The sequence below is a fragment of the Bacillus rossius genome, chromosome 1 (assembly GCF_032445375.1).
Source record: "Bacillus rossius redtenbacheri isolate Brsri chromosome 1, Brsri_v3, whole genome shotgun sequence".
Classification (NCBI taxonomy): Eukaryota; Metazoa; Arthropoda; class Insecta; order Phasmatodea; family Bacillidae; genus Bacillus; species Bacillus rossius.
This window is the reverse complement of record NC_086330.1, coordinates 31,037,876-31,058,976: the sequence shown is the minus strand read 5'-3', so window position 1 is coordinate 31,058,976 and position 21,101 is coordinate 31,037,876. Positions and strand designations below refer to the sequence as shown.

The window sequence follows — 21,101 nt, the reverse complement described above, 5'->3', positions numbered from 1 at the left end:
TGACCCTCGGATCCCCTTCCCACTCACCCTTAACACCAAGGTCTTAAGTTATCAAGATATTGTATTGTCAGAGGTTCTTTATATGTATGCAAAATTTCAACACAATCGGACGTCGAAAAGTGGTTAAAAATTGAATGTAAAAATTTTATTACATAGTCCATTCATTCGTACATTCAGGTCAAGCTAATAAAAGCGCGCTTTAAAAGTATCTAGTTTAGTACTTCACTAAAAATAATACATGATATTATGTCATAAAATAAATGTTTATAATATTCTGAGAATAGAGAAAACCTATGCCTGATACTGGGCCACCCAAAAATCTCTCAGTGCTCATATATCTCAGTCGCTCAACTGGCAGCGGCATTTACTGCCGATCGTAAAAGATTAAATGGATCTGAAATTCATTCTCCCTTTTCTTTGTTATTCTGCACCGATACTTCCCCTACGGGCATAAACACACACACACACACACAAACGCACACCTGCACCTCTCTTGGTTTGCTTGTCGTAAACTCACGCCGTAAAACCCAGGCCCCGCCGTGCAGCAAAATCCAGACACTGACTGGCACAGACTGCCGATGGAGTTGGTGGTACCACAACGAATGAAAACCTTTCGCGTATCTCCGGGAGAGAATGCTTGGGTTAAACCGAGTAAAAAAACGAGTAACCACCTTTATCAGCTTGGCAAAACCATAAGCGGAATACGAGTCCGAAAGAATTTAAAGAATAAATCATAAATTTTTTTAAAGCTACTATTGAAGACTTTATTCATATTCAACTCGATTTTTGCAAGAACATCGAGTCGATTGCAAAACGAAGTTTCATGTCCTTATACAATCTTCTAAGTCCTGTTATCTTAACCCACTCTTTTGTAAGCTGGGTGGTAACATTTTAGTAAAACCAAGTTTAAAGTAGCTGATCAACACATTTCTACCAGTAAATATTAAATCTTCTGCTTAAAATTACTGGAAAAGCTAAGTTAAATTTTAAAAATTAAAAATACGCGTTTTCTTAAAAAAACTATAAAAAAATATTCACTCAAAATAATATTTATTTGACATAATTATTGTTCTTTGGGTTACATAATAAGTATACCGAAACTAAAGCGTCAATGGTATTTTAAACACTTACTTTACATTTCAAGCAGGCTAGATAAGTATTAGTACAGCAAAATATAACTACTTAGTATGCAATGTTCCATGTGATGCCGTCGTATGCTATGATTTTTTTTTTCGTCTCTGAAAATAAAGTTTGAATAATTTTTTTTCCAGATAACTTTGCTGTTTGCGTCATACGGCCAAAATACTAGTTTTACACAGTTATTCATATCACACACTAAACTATACATCTTCTCAAAACTAGAATATACTTTTAATCATCATATTATCATATATATTAATACAATAATATCTCAAATAAATTTATCCATTTTTAGAAAAAACCTTGCAGTAAATCCGTATAAATTGGGAATTATTATATAGATGTTTTTATTTAACTAAACATAGTTTGAATCATAAATAGTTTTTATTGAATTATTATTTATTGAATTTCAATATTACTACTGAATAACTGTCTGTTTGTTTGGTTGTTCGATTATAGCGCAAAACCTACAGAACCGATTTTGACAAAACATGTTGTGTTTGAAAGCTTATGTGTGATCTCTCAAAGCTTGCTTTCTATTTTTGAGGTATAAGTATTTTATTTAACATTGTATAGGGCCTACTGAATTATGTAAACTTAACCTACCCATATATTAGATAGCTCTCTAATTAATATCGTACTTAAAATAAAACAAAAATTAAACCATTTTTCAAATTAATTATTGTTAGATACATTATTACACAACAATTATGTTACTATTTGTGAATAAATTATGTACCTCGAACAACTGCTCGTCATTCTCGTCAAAAGGCAGTCCGTTGATCTTGTTTACGATTGTGGCCACCCCTGAAAATTAAACAACGTTATTAAGGTTAGGTTGCAACAATATTTTATTTCTTTTGTGAATTTCTAATGTGAATTATTTGTTTAAAAAGTATTATGAGCAATTTTTTTAGAAATAAACTTTAATCTAATTAATGTTAATGAAGTGTTAATTCAAAAAAATGAAATTGAAATGATAAATCAAATTCATGAAACTGATGCTTTTGAAAAGCCCGCCAAAATCTGCTTGATATAATAATATATTCCCTTGCACTGCGTTAACTTGTCATTAAAGCATAAATATTTTTAAAACTCTGGTTAAAAATATATATAGTTTTTAATTTTCAAATATTATTTACAGTTATTGCAATTGTAATTAAAATAATTTGTTTAAATATAATCACGAACAATTAGTTATAGAAATAAAATGAAATCAAATCAATGTCAATAAATTGTTAATTTGAAATGATGAAATTGGACAAATAAATCAACTTTATTAAATTGCTGCTTTTAAAAAGCCCGCCTTAACCTGTTTGATATTATAGAAGATTTTCTAGAACGGTAGTTGGTCGGTTCAATTTGTCATTTTAGACACACTGTTATGACATGTGTGAGGATAAACATTACTTTTTAATATTACATTAATAGCTACACACGATCATTTTTTTCATTGAATACTAAAAAAGAAGTTGACTTTTTATACGATCGTTTATACGAGATAATAATTTTTTAGTCAAAATTGTAACATAACCTATTATTACTGCACTCGCCGACGGATGCTACTTTTTTTTTTAATAATTAAAGAACAAATGTATGAGATTAGATCGCTAATAATGCAAGAATTAATTACCTTTTTTTTCCACAATTGCTGTTTTAATAAACAATTGAAACCACATAACTTTTCACTTCACTTTATAAACAGTTGACAAAACAGTTCACATGTAGGTTGTGTGCTGCCGCTGTCTCTCTTCTACTCGGACGCATCGGCCGATGGAGTGGAAGAGAGATAGATGCGTCACAAGCCGATCGTGCCTCTCTATCGCTTGTTCCGCGCTCTCGCTTGCACGCTCGGCTCAGGCGGAACGTGACAATGAGTCATGCTTTTTCGTGCGTGCAGCGGGCGTTCATCGATTTATAAGACGTTATCACGTCAAAAAGTCAGTATGACCAGTGACTAGTGGCTACAGGAACACAGGTGCTCACCTATAATCTGGTAGTGCCGGTTGCGGATGGGCATGGCGAGGAGAGACCTGAAGTTGCCGCCGCAACCCTTTTCAACCTCCACGCTCTCCGCTACGTTCAGCCTGTCTCCGGTCTCTGCCACCTGCTCCGCCAGCCCCAGCATGTAGCGCGACATGCTGCTGCCATCTAGCGGCTGCCTGAACAAACACGCCAACATCTCAAACTGTCACTGGGGCTTATATCATGGATCATAGCTGTTAAGCAAACATGCTGATACCTCAAACCTGTCAAAGGCACTAGTTACGCCCTCCCCAGCATGTAGCGTCACATGCTGCCGCCGTCTAGCGGCTGTCTGAGCAAACACGCTGAAAACTCAACCTGTCAATAATGACACCAAGCTTCACAAGCCCCATGCATGTAGCTGAGTTATCTAGTGGCTGGCCGCGCAAATACGCCAACATCTCAACCTCTGATCAGCACCAGCTTCACTGACCCCAGCATGAACTGCGTCATGCTGCTGCCATCTAGCGGCTGTCTCAGCAAACTGCACGCAGGCATCTTTACCATCTACACTATCTGCTCTGCCAGCCCCAGCATGTATAGTGACACGATGCCATCAACAACAAACAACATGCCGACATCTAAACATATCTCTGGTCACTGCTTCACCCGACCAGCATAAAGCGCGGCTTGCTGCTTCCATCTAGCTGCTGCCTAAACAGACAACACCTCAATATCTTATCTTGTGACCGGAACCTGATTCACTAGCTCCAGCAAGCAGCATGACATGCTGCTGCCATTTAGAGGCTGCATGAGCGAACAGCATGCTAAAATTTTAACCAGCTGCTCCGCCTACTCCAGCATGTAGCAAGACATGATGCTTCCATCTATTGACTGTCTGAGCACACATCATTCTGACATATTAACCAGTCGCCACTACCCGCCTTGCCAGCCAGAGCACGTAGAGAAAACTTCTGCTGCCATCTCATGGTAGCCTGAGAAAACAACACACCTTCATCTCAACTTGTCTCTGACACCTGCTACCTGAACCCAAGCATGTAACAAGACATGCTGCTGCCATATCTTCGCCTGAGAATTGGAGTGATCTATGTCCATTGAAGTCGGAAGTGAGATATAAGCATTTGAAAGTTCAAACAACTATGAATATCATGACATAGAATAAAATAATATTGGTCTTAAATTGAGAACAAACATTTTTATGTGCGTAGACGTGTGTGGATATAGTACAAATGAATACTAATATTAATTTCGTGTCCATAGCATAAAAAACCTAAAAAGTGGACATAGAACACTCCAATACTCAGGCGGCGATATAGCCACTAACTGAGCAGACATGCCGACATATCAACCGGCACCTGCTCTGCTAGCCCCATTATGTAGCGCGAAATGCTGCTGCTCCCTAGTATCTGCCTGAGTAACCAACATCTCTACATGCCATACTTGTCCATGGTACCTGCTCCGCCAGCCCCAGCATGATGCGCGACATAATGCTGTCTGAGCAAACAACTCACCGACATGCCAGCTCTAGCATGTGGTGCAACATGGTGGTGCCATCTAGTTGCTGCCTGCTCAAAATGAAATGTCTACATCATAAATCCTCACAGACACCAACTATCCGCCCCAAAATGAACCATGATGTGCTGCTACCATATCGCGGCTTCCTGAGCGAACAGCACACACACACACACACACACATCTCAACCTGTCACAAGCATCTGGTCCGCCAGTTCCAGCAAGTAGTGCGACATGCTGCTGCCATCTATCAGCTGCCTGAGGCAACAACCTTCCTCCCTCCTCATCAAAAAAAAAACTTTCACTAACACCCACTCCTGCAGCCCTAGCATGCAACGTAAAGTTTTGCTGCTCCTTTATAGCAGCTGCCTGAGCAAACACCACCAACGTATGTTGACATGTCAACCTGTCACCAGCACCACGCTTCACTAGCAACATCATGTAAAGTGACATGTTGCTGCTGCCATCTAGTGGCTGCCTGCACAAACAGCACGGTAGTGTATCTCATTACTAGGGGCAGGCAATTTTCGCTAAAAAATCTGAACACTTATTAGACTGCAACAAGGTATACCCACACCTGTGGCCTCTTCCTTGTGATTTGATTGGTGGCTGCCTGCGAGAGAAGTCGTTGCCTTATTTGACCGAGCCGCTCAGGAAGCGTTTTGCTTCCGCACTGAATCACTGTGATTGGTGTTGGAACAATCGACATGTACCCGGGAGAAACTCTCCCAATCTTTAGAGACCGGAAAAATTCGCGAATTCATTTCGCGATAGGCTAAAATACAAATAGTTACACCTCAGTGCTGCCTCTGCTATTGGCTCACAACTCAGCTGGATGACTCTGGGCCAATGAGAAACACCCAACCAACGCTTCACCGAATCACAAGCTGCTACGTTGGGACGTCTCGCAAGACAGCAGCCAATGGGTGGGTGACATTTGACCGAGAGTACGTGTAACTGTGGAGTTCATCCTACAGGTCACTGAACCCGCGAATTTTTCCGGTCCCTAGTGATTGGTGTTGTAACAATCGATATGTACCCGGGAGAAACTCTCCCAATCACGAAACACAGACGATGCTACAGTGTTTTAACTTTCATCTAGTCTCGAAATCTTTTTTACGAACTCTGCATGCCCCTACTCAATTCGCATGATCAGGGCCGCAACTAGGGGGGGGGGGGCAAGCGGGGCATACGGCTCGGGCGCAAAGCTGTGGAGGCACCGAAATCACTTGCATTGAAATTCCTACTACAGTTGGTAACTGGTAAAAAGTTTTTTAACTTGCATGCCAGGAATGTCTAATCTGATTTACAATATAACGTCTCAACATATTTAATGAACAAGTCTAGTGATTATAGGACTACTTTATGGACATAGTGGGTTCATGCATGGAAGTTACAGTAGCACAGAAACTGTTACATGTAGGTATGTGCAAAAAAAAGAGGGGGGGGGGGGGGGGTGCCGCATGAATCCATTCATGCCCCGGGTGCCAGAGACTCTAGTTACGGCCCTGCGCACGGTAACAGTCCTAGCAACCAACTAAAGTATTTCGGTATTGATGTGGACTGTCCCGGGAGTCCGCGGGGCCCCCGGGGACGCACCTGGCGCGCGCCGGGCCGGAGGAGCCGGGGGGCGACGCCAGCTCGAACAGCTCGGAGAACTTGGCGGGCTGCGCTCCGGCCTCGTCCAGCAGCAGCACGGCGGCTCGCTCGCACTCCAGCAGCTTCTGCGCGCGCTGCATGATCTTCAGGATCACCTGCTCCAGCGACGTCTGCTCCTCGAACAGGTCGTGCACCACCTCCAGCAGGTTCTGCGAACACGCGTGGAGCGAGGCCCTCGGTGCGGCGGAAACCTTCACGCAACCAACACTCCCTTGAGATCATAATTAGAGACCCGTGAAATTCGCGGATTCATTTCGCGATAGGATAGAGTCAAAAATACTTTTGACATTATTTTGCTTCAGTGATTGGGCCACAGTTTATCTGAAGGACTCTGGGCCAATGAAAAATCTTTAACAGAAGAATTAGCGAATCACGATCATTCCTGTCAACAGGTGTTACGAGTCGGTAACCAATCAGCAGATGTAATTTGCACGAGTGCATAGAGGATCATGGAGTCTATCCTTTAGGGATTTGAAATCGCGAATTTCACGGGTCTTTAATCATAATCCTCAAACAGCTAGATGTCCGTAAAGCGAAATGCTTAAAATGTGAAACAAACTCTCCATAAAACAAAACCCCATATTGATACACCCTATTACTGAAAAAAAACCATGGTGCATAATCTTAAAAACCCAAAATTCCATACCGTGAAATAACCATACAGAAAAACTTCTAAAAAGCTAAACCATCATACCTCCAAACCACATAAAACAGAACGAACAGCATAATGTCCATAAAGTGAAATGCTTAAAAAGTGAAACAAACTCTCCATACATACAGCAAAACCCCATATTGATATACCCTAATACTGAAAGAAAAAAAAACCTATAGTGCATAATCTTCAAAGCCCAAAATTCCATACCGTGAAATAACCACACAGAAAAACTTCCAAACAGCTAAACCATCATAACTTCAAACCACATAAAACAGAACAGCATAAAGCATAATGTCCATAAAGTGAAATGCTTAAAATATGAAACAAAAACTCTCCATACATACAGCAAAACCCCATATTGATACACCCTAATACTGAAAAAAAACCTATAGTGCATAATCTTCAAAGCCCAAAATTCCATACCGTGAAATAACCATACAGAAAAACTTTCAAACAGCTAAACCATCATACCTCATAAAACCACATAAAACAGAACAGCATAATGTCTATAAAGTGAAATGCTTAAAATGTGAAATTAACTCTCCATACATACAGCAAAACCCCATATTAAGGCACCCTAATTTAGAAAAAAAACCATAGCGCATAATCTTCAAAAATCAAAAATTCCATACAGTGAAATATCTTTACAGAAAAACTTCCAAGCAGCTAAACCATCATACCTCAAAACCACATACAACATAACATTTAAATGTCCATAAAGTGAAATGCTGAAATAGTGAAACCTCAATTCAACAAACTCTCCATACAACAAAACCCCACACTGAGAACCCTCACAACGAAAAACCTCCATACTCCAAAATATCCAAATAGCAAAACCACCACACAATGAATCACTCATACTGCAATACTTCCAACAATGAAAACCTCCTCAGACAGACCCTCCACCACACAACGAAACGTCAATACAGGAAGTTCCAATCATGTGTAACCTCCCAACGACCAAATCTCCAAGCTTCCATACAGCATAACGCCCATTCAGAGAACCTCGATACAAATGAAATATGTTTACATCAAAGGTGGCAAACTTTCAATTAGTGAGGGCCAATCACTAAGTATATAAATATGTAGTTGGCCAGTTTTGTTTCTAAAATGTTGTCTTTAATTATTAACAACCTTTACAACCCTCCCTCCTTCACCTTTTGGTCACTGATTTTATGCAATATGGGTTTGTTAAGTGTTAAACATAAGAAGAAGCAATCCACCATAAAAAGTTTTGTCATACATTCCTAGCATAACAATTGATTAGGAAATATCAGAGCTTGCAATTGGAAAGGTAACATTATTTCGTGAAATTTAATTTAAAAAAAAAAAAAAAGTAGTGATTTCCCTTTGGTGTGATGGACCACTGCCCAGGTCCATGCGGGTTAGGATAGGCCCACAAGCCATGGGCGGTCACCATTGGCAAATCCCTTTTGGCGCAGCCTACAGGCGTGGGTACATTTCGAAGTACATATTTCTTTTGGAAATATTTTAAGAACTTAATGTACTCCGATTTTACAAAATGATCGATTAAATATTTGCTCATTTTCCATGCAGCGAAATATTGACGAATATTTTTAACTCAATGTATCCAGCATTAAATAGTTTAGAACGCAGCATTAAAAAGGCTTAGAACGAATTTCATATCATATACCAACTAAGGTAAATATTAATTATTTTGCCCTTCAAACACAAATTTTCATCCCTTGCACTAATAATGTGTTAGTATAAAAATATACTTGACACCACCAAGGTTTAAGATGATATTAAGAAGGTTTAAAACAAATTCAAACGAATTTGATGCTAAGGAATTTTTTAATTTTTTTTAAATTTCAACCCATGGTTTTTACTGTAATAACTCGTTTCATCAAAAATTGTTTCAGCCAAAGTTTTAGACAAAGTTTAGGTTTCATACAATAAATTATAACGAGTATGATAGAATATCTATTTCTAAAAATTAATGATTATTTTTTACTTTCAAACCGTGTTTTATTTTCAAACTGTAGTAATGTTAGGGTAAACCAAAATTTATTTCAACAATAGTTTTAATAAATATTTAGTCAGTTAAACAAAAATATGAATGGATTCGATAGTGTACAGGAAAGTTTTATTTATTTTCTCATTCCAACCCTAGGTTTTTTCAATCCCTTGCAAGAATGGTTTGTATTTACAAAAATTACATCATAAAAAATATAGATAACAATTACAAGATTTACAAACAATTCGAACGGATTTGATTGTGTCCTTACTAAGGGAGTTATACTTTTTTTTCCTTCCAAATATGTTTTTTTAACCCCTACAGTAATGGTTGGTCGTATAAAAAAATTATTTCAGATGGAAATTTTAGATAATACTAGTACGGTTTACAAACAATCCGAAAGAATTTATTAATGTGCATATAAATGGAGTTATGAATATTTTTGTCTTTAAACCCCTGTTATTTTCCAACCCTTGCAGTAATGGTTGGTCATACAAAAAATAAAGTTGTAGATAATATTTTTAGGATTTACAATAAAAAGGAATTGATTTAATATTGTAAAAGTTACGAATTTTATGATTTTTTTTTAATTTTCTCCCTTTTAAAAAAATCATTGCAGAAATGGTTTAAGTAATGCTTCAAATAAAATTTTTAGATAAAAATTATAAGATTGACTAAATATCCGAACGAATTCAACGTTGTGCCTACGAAGGGAATGAGATATTTCGTTTTGTCCTCCAACGCTTGTTTATTATACCCCTTGCACTAATAGTTGGTTGTATATAAAATTATTTCATTATATTTTATATTTTCAGATAAAAGTTGTAGATAATAATTTAAGGTTTTACAATAAAACAGAACGGAATTAACAGTATACATGGTACGTAAATTATGCTTTTTTCAAAATCCTACCTCTTATTTTTTCAACCCCTTGCAGTAATGGTTCGTCTAATCAAAAATTGTTTTGGACAAAAGTTTTAGACAAAAATTATAAACTTACTACATAATTTGAACGAATTCGATGTTGTACTTACGAAAGGAGTAATGATTTTTTTTTTTGTCCTCCAACCCTTGTTTATTTCAACCCCTTGCAATATTGTGGTCAGTCGTATTAAAAACCTTTTCAGACAAAAGATTTTGTTATTACTACTACGAGTTATAATACGTTCAAATGGATGTGGTGTTTTCCATATTATGGGAGTTCCATCGAATTTTTCAATAAACCTTTACCATTTCTATCCCTTTGGTCGGATATTGCCATTTAACGAACTCGACCTATATATACATACATACATACATACATACGCGCACACACGTTCACACACACACGTTCACCTACACAAACACAAACACACATATATATATATATACACACATATACCTATATATATACACACACGCATACACACATATACATATACGTATACTTATGAGTTGACAATGGTTTTGGGGTCTATGGATCATGAAACGAAAAACTGTATAGAAATTTTCCGAAAGTCGCACCATGGTAACGCCTCCAATAGGAAGTATTTCTTTGAAGTCTAACCAAAAGCGAGCTTGGCTACACCTAACGCCGCTGCTTCCCCCGAGCGAGACACAGAAGGAAGCCGATCCTGTGGAGCACTGTACAGGCGCGGGTCCACTCACCCTGTTGCGGTCATACTCCTGCCTCGAGGCCTCCACTATCTGGGCGTTCGTGATGGCGATGCCCACGAACTGCAGGTACGTCTCGAACACCTGCGGGCACGCGCGCGACAGCCGCCTCGTCGCTTCAAACAATACAAGTGTGGAGTTGTGGGATCTCTCCCACTTCCATCTGTGAATTCATTGCGACTAAAGACTAGAGAACGTTCGCCATTATTAGAGACAGGAAAAAATTCGCGAGTTCATTTCGCGATAGGCTAAAATACAAATAGTTATACCTCAGTGCTGCCTCTGTTATTGGCTCACAACTCACCTGGATGACTCTGGGCCAATGAGAAACACCCAACCAAAGCTGTATCGAACCACAGGCTGCTACGTTGGGACGTCTCATAAGACAGCAATCAATGAGTGGGTGACATTTGACCGAGTGTACGTAGAACTATGGAGTTCATCCTACAGGTCATTGAACCCGCGAATTTTTCCTGTCCCTAGCCATTATATGTCTGAATGACATTTTCGCAGGGCCGCGGGAAGTTCGACATCACTTCCTCCTCCCACCCGACCAAAACAAGAAACAAATAATAAACTACGCAAATACATATGATCCTTCATATGCAATCTTAACGGAAGAAAAAAAAAGTCAGAGTAGCCAATAAATGACAAAAAATAATTTACTTGTTTGTGTACAAGTGTGTCAGTTTAGCCTGACATAATTACGTTAATTTCACAGGTTACTCATAAAACCCGATGCTTTACAAGGTTCTTTAAATACCATTTTTGGAGTAAATTATTAAAACCTTAAGGATTTATTTATTCCAAGTAACGACCACTTCTCTGAAACAGCTCGTTATCACCTGGTTTTATTGATACAAACAACTCATTAGTGTTTAGAGTGAGGGTCCTGTGGCACTAAGATTCTAGTGTTGAGAACGATTCGCTTTGAAAAAGCACCCGAGACGTCTTTGGTTTCCAGAACTCTCTCCTTCAGCCACAAATCACTTGTAAACAATAAAGCCCATTCTGCCGTTCGTGGTATAGTGTCTGCCCTAGACCCACAGATCTGATACCTTAGAGAACAATCAATACCCTTAAACACGTAATCAAACTTGAGAAAATTCTTTTACCCGTCCGAGAATCGAACTCGAAACTTGGATCGACAGCCATAAACTCTAACCACTGAACCAACCTGTCGGATGTAGATGGATCAGCGAAGCATGGAGTTAAGAAGTTAGGGAGTGGATGAATAAAACCTGTGAAGTGTTAATAATAATTGAAGTTAATGAGGGAATGACTCCAGTTTCCTATTTCCCATCTGAAAGCAAATCATCATTACTACTAGAAACTCCCGAGATTTTCTTCTATGACAACCAGTGCAAATCAGCAATGATGTATGTCCATGTAATTATTTTTGATTATTGTTTTTATAATGGAGTTTTAATGCTTATTACTGTCTGATTTGCTGTTGCCATGTGTGTCTTAACAATACTCACTACAATGATGGCATATTTACGATAATTCATAGCTAGTTCCAATCAACTTCTAGCATCATCCTTCATGCAGCTACGGTTTGATTTGCCAGCCAGATGTTAATCTGAGTGCCCTTAACTTGGAAACAGGCGCCGCCCACTACACGGACTGGAATCTCACTGACGTCACCAGAGCTACACGTCGGCAATCCGAAGGAGGCGACTCGCCGAAAAGCTATCGATTGCGGCGCGTGACGTGGCAAGTATGATGCAGCCGATACCGAGGGAGGGTGGAATACTGAAGTACGGTGATTGGCTGACAGGGGGGATGTGAATTGGTGAGCATATTCGCCTCCTTCTTGTTCGTGTCATTCCCAGATAAAGAAGCACGTATTTCTCTATCCTCCGGCCCCGGCGAGACTTCGCCGTATTGTAACGAGCCTCGCTAGTTTGGTTTTCTGGTTGTATTTGTTCTGTCTCACGTGGCTCGTCTTGAATTCCACAATCCTCAAAAGTAGTACTAATGGCAGGGACGCAACAACAGGGGGGGGGGGGGGGCAAGGGTATTTTGCCCACCCCCTCTCTGAAACCTTGAAGTGGGGGCAAACGGGGGCAAAGAAAGTTCTGTGTAATCAATTTTTAGATAATAAAACTGCTTAAATAGCACCATTTTCCACCTTGAAATACAAATTTTCCCGGCGGAGGACCCCCGGACCCCCCGCTTCAATAGGGGGTATATTGCCCCCCCCCCCCCCTTTGGAAATTTAGTAGTTGCGCCCCTGACTAATGGTACACATTTCCTAACTGTCACCTCCAAACCATCGCATGATTATTGTTGAACGAACTGTGACAACATGAAGTTTTCTACCAAAACTGTTGTAAAAAAAACCGTGTCTTAAAGATACGTACCTATACCATCGGTACTACTTTTGAGAACCATCGAATTTGTGACACGTTACACAACACACACAAACTATTACGTTCTTTAAATGATTCACGCAGAGGGGAATTTCGATTTAATACTAATTTCTTGGACATACGCCATTGCAGTTTTGCACTGTTTGTCATGCAAAAAAATATTCAAGAATGCAAATTAAGAATTAATAATGAAAACACACAAACCCAGAGAGAAAAATGTATAAATGAGCTGATGTCAAACAGATAAACCCAACGATGAACCTAAACAGGTATTATGGACAACACGTATTGTAATATGCTATGTGCCGTAATTTATTGGTACTGTTTTAAACCTGATGCATATATGCATATGAAGCACAAGCTAGGAACTTAACATGTGCTTATCTTAAAATTTTAAAACCAATTATACTTTCATGAAGGGGATTTTAATGCAAAGTTCTATGAATAATAAATAAAATAACGATTTTTTTAACAAGATTCTGGGATGAATTGCAGTCAAAAATGGATCTAAACGGCTCTAACATGTGCTGCTGGAATAAATTAACAGATTAAAAGTAGAGATTGATTTAGTTGATGGGACACATTTTCCAAAAAACGCATCTACGACCAGTTCCAAGAAAAAAAATACAAATGATAATCCTCCTACACTTTAACCCCGGTGTCTTGTTCTCGTCGAAATGCAATGAGCGAGATGCAGTGGGTCGAGGTTATATTCCAATTCCACGTTGTTGAGTTTGGCCGCAAGAGTGTTTCGCCATTCGGAACTTCCGAGAGCATTTTCCTAAAGTAAGTTATGCTGAGGGAATTCTCTCATCTCGCCGTAAAGTGTGTTACGAAACACACTTCGGGATAGTGTTTTTTTTTGTTTTGTTTTTTTAGTGAACCAACTCTCGCGCTATTTTTACCAGAAGTCTGGTGGATGTTACGCAACCAGTGTGTAGGCCTAAATAAAACTGCGCTGTTGCAGTCGTGTAACTCATAGAGTAAACACGTTTATTTAGATCAACACACACACACATTTTACTTTAATGCAATTTATTATATTCAAGCTTTTTACACACAATTTAATATATGATTTTAATAGTTTCCTTTGTCATCCCAATCTTTAAAATACAAAAGGGTTTTGAAAAACCAAGTTGGTTTAGTATTTAAAACAAAGTATTTTCACGTGTAAATTATCTCACACACTAAAAGGTGATATTTTTAAAATAAAAATACTTACTGCAAGCGAATTAGTGAAATGTCCTAATTTCATTGACTATTTCATTACGTAAATATTTATACTGAAATGCCAATTTTTTTCTAGCTATAAAATTAAAATACGTCTTTGCAAAGTAATCAAGCGTAGTAGAGCTCCTCAAATACTGGCATAGTATTATCTTGGTGTTCTTAGGAGATCGTAGATATAAAATAGTAATACTAATTTTATAACCTTCAAAATAACTCATGATTTAACCAGTCTTATGAGATGTTACCTTCAGTACCGAATCCTCAGCTACCTTCACTGAAAAGGTTGGCAGAATATTAAAAAAAAAAAAAAAAAAAAAAAAAAGTCAAATGCGGAACTGTTATCGTTGTAAAAAAAAGATGTTCCGTGAGAATTAGTGTTGGCGACAATTTTACGTAGTTGCTTATTTCCAAGCATTTTTGTAGTTTATCTTTATCGGCTACAGGTAATCATGTTATACAGCATAACGCCCACCACTGACTGACTGACTGACTGACTCTGTAACGCTGTATTGTAACACCGGGTACGATATATCGTTTACTTACCCCACTTCGCATACCATATTATTTTATGTGTGTTAAGAAATGCATTTGAGTTTTTCACCAAAAGAGGCGCTAAATGTTAAAAATATTTCATTATCGTAAAATAAAAGAGCGACTTTCATCGCTAAATTGCACAAATGATCAATAAAATAACGTAATGAAAATTTCAATTAAAATATTAATATCAAATTCATTTGAATCGTTTCATATATATCAGAAATAATTTTCATGTTCACAATATTAAAAATATATTAAACTTCTAATACATATTTGTATATATAATAAATTAAAATGTTTTTGTATATTCACCATTTTTCAACTGTCGCCTTAGGTGCCTTAAAACTAACTAACTCATTTTATAATATTGCCTAGCTTTTTGTGCATTCGAGAAACTGCTATGTATTGAAAGTTTTTAGTTTCACGCAAAAGAAATCTCGCACAAATACCTACATACTGTAAAACTGGCTCGCATAGTCATTTGCCACCAAGAATTTATAATCTTGGTTTTTCAGTGAAGGGTTGAGAACTAACATCAAACTCGTCACTGACCAGAGAATAACTCAACTGGCTAGTATTTCTTGACTTTCGCTCAATAAATCTTGATTAAACTTTGACTATCTCGAAAGAAAAAATAACACCAATTTTTATTGTGTGCGATTGTATAGCTATTGTCATGATTATTTTAATCCAAAATGCTGGATGATCTGTTTGAAATACACAATTATGTAAATTACCGCGCGGGTCTTAGTACTCAGAATCGCGTGGTCACAAACTGTTCGTCATTACGGCTTTCGCGCACTTAGTTGATTAAGTCGTAAACTTAGAGAAGCATGCAACGTCTCGAGACTCCTGTGCGGTAAGTGCATCATCAAAGCATTGCTACAATTCCGGAAAGGTTATCTTAAATATCAGTATGACTCTCTCGTAGGTTGAACATACAGTCGGTAATCATGCAAAAAACTATGATTTTTAAAACTGCTTTTTTGTGACGATTGAAACTTACAAACGGTCGGCATGAAGTATCATGGATCAAATATATTTATTAAATAATGAATCACACACTATCTTGAAGTTTTTTAGCAGACAATTTTCAGGAATGGGATGTGAATTTCTGTGTAAATGCTATCCTAACAGGATGTGTCTGGATTCGCCCGGCAAACTCCAGTTGCAGTTTCATCACGACCAAATAGGTTGAAAACCTCTATACGACCTAAGATCTGAAGTGCTTCCCAAGGCTGGTATACGAACTTTGAAGTTGAAGCTGAACAACATTTTTGTTACTGTAAATAACAGAGAAATTATTTAAGATGTAACAGAGTGTCTGGATTACGTTTAACTGAATGAAGTTCTACAACAACCAGACATTTATTGGCTGTAAAAAAAATATTAATTAACTGAAATAATTGGGGGTAGTAACAAGTAAAAAAAAATAGTGTACGCGATATCGACAGCGATCGAATATCCGAGCGTACACATAACGACAGGTACCACAGCCATTGAATAGTGCCAGCAATCTGACCCCGGTATAGCTTTGATGCCCGTTCCACAATGACGCGGAAACTTATAAACGGAAACGGATCACAGGCTATCCGTCTGCCATTTCTACAGTGCACGGAATCGTTACAAATTACAACCAATGAGATTGAGTTTGCGGTTACGCAAAATTGATTTTATTTAATTTCAGATTAGAGAATATACCACGGTCACGATATGCACAACTAATAAAAATAAACCACAAAATATTTATAGAACACTAATAAACTATTTTTGATGTGATAACATCTTATAAATCGATGAACGCCTGCTGCACGCACGAAAAAACATGACTCATTGTCCGCCTGAGCCGAGAGTGCAAGCGAGAGCGCGGAACAAGCGATAGAGAGGCACGATCGGCTTGTGACGTATCTATCTCTCTTCCACTCCATCGGCCGATGCGTCCGAGTAGAAGAGAGACAGCGGCAGCACACAACCTACACGTGAACTATTTTGTCAACTGTTTATAAAGTGAAGTGAAAAGTTGATGTGGTTTCCATTGTTTATTACAACAACAATTGCGGCAAAAAAATGTAATTAATTCTTGCATTTTAAGAATTTGATTAGCGATACAATCTCATATATTTGTTCTTTGATTATTAAAAAAAAAGTATCATCGGTCGGCGAGTGCAGTAATAATAGGTGATAATAATTTAATTCAATTCATAAAAGTATGCAATTTTTCATCAATGTTTTCTTATGGCGTTATCACGTAAAATTATCGTCCGTAAACCGACTATAAAGACAACCCCCTTTGCTTTTTTAACACGTAACCAAACCTGGCTACCACCGTGGCCAAATGCCCGGATTCTATTTGTCGCACTGGGTACCGTAAAAAGCTAATCCTTACCGATTTATTTTTATATTTAGAAGAAAATTCTTGACGATAGCGGAATCATCAAATTGGTGAACGACAAAACGAAAAAAAAAAAAAACACGATCACTAAACGCTCTATTTATGCTACATAAAATACTTAAAGCAGATACTCCTGTCCAAAATAAAATCGTGAACTTTTAATATCCATGCATAAAAAAAAATTGGATCCCTTCACAGGTACTGCATCTCGCCACTATAACAGCCTCGACTAGGATGCTAGACACCAACGGTCCATCAAGATGTTTAGAAATAAAATCTTATTTTAAAAATCGGATCGGCTCTCTAAATTCGCAGAGACGTAACCAAGAAAATACTGAACGAATGGGTGTGTGAGGATGTGAGAGAATGACAGTATCATATTAAGAATTTTAATTTTATTTTAATATTTTTTTTCTAATGAAAACATTATTTAATATGTTTTAGGTTATGAAAATACTGAACGAATGGGTGTGTGAGGATGTGAATGACAGTATCATATTCAGAATTTTAATTTTATTTTAATATTTTTTCCTAATTAAACAATATTTAATATGTTTTAGGTTATGTACTTAAAAAAATTTAATATTTTTAAATGCAATACAATAATTTATATGGTTTATGTTAGTACCAGACATAGATGTTAAATTGGTACATGATTAATTAGTAATTGCTTTTGTTTGCAATTTTGTTAGTATGTAATTTCATGCTTGATTCCTAGATAAAAAAATATACGTTGTTTATGTCTCATGGTTCAGTGTAAGAGAAGGCACACACACCTTAACTGTGCCAAACAAATTTCGAATAAATAAATAACACCAAATATCAGGGAAAATTGGTGAAGTAATCGAATCGGCCGTGACCTGTATATTAAGGCACCACACTAGCATTTGCTTGAAGCTATTTTCGGAAATCCATACGAAACAGAAACCAATACATGGACTGAAATTCGAACAAAAATTCAATTTCTTACCACTGCAGTGCCTCGTTCCATACACATAATTTTTACAAAAGATTCCTTTTGAAACCAGTTGCCAAGAAATAGTTTGTAACACTACAAAAATGAATGACATTGTAACTTTGTACAACACATGGCTATGGATATGTTACATGAAATACGTGTTTCGAGATAATACTGAGTATTTCCTACGGATATGAGAAAAATTTTATATTTTAATTTATGTTTCATTCAAACATAGTTGTTTTAAACTATGAAAAAGCTAATAGACTTTATTTGGTTTTACCGTGTTTATTAATGTGCGCAATTTATAGGTACTGGAAAGTTTTTCAGGGAAGGGTTTACAAATAATTTTAACTATTGGAGGTACTGGGACAACACAAAGCATAAATTCCTGGGCAAGAATCAGAACACAGTATTACTGCAAACATTTTTGTAACGATACAGTTCCTTTCATGTGAACGCACAAATTCACAAATGTATGTAATTTTACGTGATTATTTCAGTTCCATTTGCAAGATATTTTTACATTGTAACTCAAAAGGTTCTGCTGTTGTCTAACAATTTTACCCAGGGGACGTTTTCTGCCTATAAGAAACCCTCAACACAAGAAATATAAAATCACAGGCTACTAAATCAGAACTCCTCAAAAACCAGCAGCCAATCAGAAATGGGAATTTTCTGATGATACAGAGCACTGTGGAGTATATCCTTTTAGGTAATTGAATACGTGAATTTGTACATTCTCTACCGTGAACAGTTCAAAAAGCAATTTATTACGGTTGGGTGTTAATGAAAAAACCAAAATTAAAAAAAGTGTCGTAGTTTTTGAGTTATTAACATTGTTTCAATGTCTTAAAACCCTCAAATTGCACCAAATTACTTTTGGTACTGTGACATATTTTTTTGTACCCAATTCTGAATAAAACTATTGATAAATATCAAAAATAAAATAAAAAATGCTATAACTTTGGGAGAAATATTTTTTTTGCACAAATTATGCGGAAAACATTTACCAGCAAATATTTTGATAGGGAGAATATGGGAAACTGGTAAGAAATACGAGAGACAAGTGATGCCAGCGAACCTGGCGGCGTGGAGTTCACCTACGTTTTCAATTGCGTGAATCTACATGGTTTACAGTAGTGGCATTTAGCGACAGGGAGTGTGAAATAACTTGAAAGCATGCAGTTAACTGTGTCACGCTCCACTGATGCAGATTGGCTTGAATTTCCCAAAATTTCCCAAAATTAATATTTTTTACTGTCAGCAGAGTCATTGACCAAGCCGTAGCTAGGATTTTGTGAGAAAAAAAAAGATCCAGTATAACAATTATATAATATTTTACAAGTAAGTATTCTCTTGGAATTTTGGAAATGAAAAAAAAAGTTTGTCACACTAAAATCTCAGGGAATAGAAGAATTTTAGTAGGTTACTCCAGCGTTCAAACATTTAATTTTTAAGTTATAATTTTCCTTGAGAAAATCAAGGAAAATATACTTATTTCTAAAATTTTAGTGCTTTTTTTCTCAAGTTAATTGTTTGGAATATTCAGACATGTCATAAATACGTACCTACATGTTATATATTATAATTTGTACGAAATACTTACTTACACATGCACAAACTGGCATACGATAAAAGACTTTACTTAGGAAACACAGTTACCGCCGTGATGTGATGGTGTATGTTGGGTTGTGATGTGGAGGAAATTAACTAATGCTGCCCACCGAGGATTGAAACAGTATTTCCAAAGTGATGTGTTTGTAACACCCACGCAGCTGAATATTGCGCCACAGGTTCTTTGTTTCTAGTTCCGTGTGGGGAGAGAGGACGGGAGGACGCACCACAACGCCGAAATAACCACAACGCCGAACGTACAATAACGCCGAAAACCATAACGCCGAATGCCAAATCGACTACAACGCCGACAGACAGAAAACTGCTGTGTACCACAACGCCGAATTACCACAACGCCGAAATACATTAACGCCGAAATAATGTCATTGCATAGGACTGCCACAAAGATTAGGTTAGGTAAGAGGTGAGATTAGTAGGCTAGCCTAGGCTAGGTTAGGTTGTGGTATTTCGGCGTTGCAAGATACATTTAAGAAACAACACACAAAATTCATTCAGTTGTTTTTCATTATGCTCCTCGTGGCCCCACCCCTCCGCGCAACAACATTTTTCGGCGTTAGGCCTACTGTATTTCGGCGTTGTGGTACACAGCAGTTTTCTAGCTGTCGGCGTTGCGGTCAATGGTTATGGTATCTCGGCGTGATGGTAAGGACCCGGAGAGAGGGAAGGCGAGCGAGGGAGCGAGGGGGCGAAGCACCTACCTTCTCGTCGTGGCGGGTGAAGTGGCCGCCGTCGACGTCGGGGCTCTTGTTGACGACCTGCGCCACGGCGACCACCTCGCCGTACGCGTCGCGCACCGGCATGCACAGCAGGGAGTCCGTGTGGTAGCCGACGATGCGGTCCACCTCGTCGTCGAAGCGCGGGTCCTGCCGCGCACACACGAGTCCCGTCACTCTCACGAGGCAGGGCGCGATCCTGTCCTTTCAGACCAGCTGCCAAGACATACCACAAGTGTACCCACCGTAACACAAGTTTTTCACGTGACAACGTCTAATAAATCGATGAACGCCGGCTGCACGCACGAAAAAGGATGACTCATTGTCCCGTTACGCTCATTGTACGCTTGCGCCGCATCTATCTCTCTTCCACTCGATTGGAACAACCATAGATTTGACTATTTCGAGGCACATTAAACTTGAAACACCACTCCCATTCGTTTCCTACTTTTCCTATCATCGTCCTGTCCTTAACAGAATAACACAGATTGGAAGAAGTTAAATAGCAAACATGTATAAAAGTTATAGTTGAAATAATCTCTTCGTTAAAGTAATAATCATGTTTGAATTAATGAGTGCAAATAAAAGTAAATTTATAAATTAAACTGTAGATTTCATTTCACTGATTCTTTGTATCCATACAAAACAGTGATAATTCAATAAAAATGATTCAAT

The 21,101-nt window shown here is 37.9% G+C and overlaps 1 protein-coding gene across 2 annotated transcripts in view; it reads right to left on the bottom strand.

Annotated features, from left to right (window-relative positions):
* The window catches only part of LOC134533795 (dual 3',5'-cyclic-AMP and -GMP phosphodiesterase 11A-like), a 159,863-nt gene that overhangs the window by 45,908 nt on the left and 92,854 nt on the right, over positions 1-21,101 (bottom strand). For both annotated transcript variants that reach the window (XM_063371468.1, XM_063371460.1), the window contains exons 5-9: positions 20,412-20,576; positions 10,578-10,667; positions 6,238-6,446; positions 3,127-3,302; positions 1,880-1,947 (exon numbers count right to left, since the gene is read on the bottom strand). In XM_063371468.1, the coding sequence (XP_063227538.1) occupies positions 1,880-1,947; positions 3,127-3,302; positions 6,238-6,446; positions 10,578-10,667; positions 20,412-20,576 (708 nt within the window). The remainder of the gene's footprint in view (positions 1-1,879; positions 1,948-3,126; positions 3,303-6,237; positions 6,447-10,577; positions 10,668-20,411; positions 20,577-21,101) is intronic.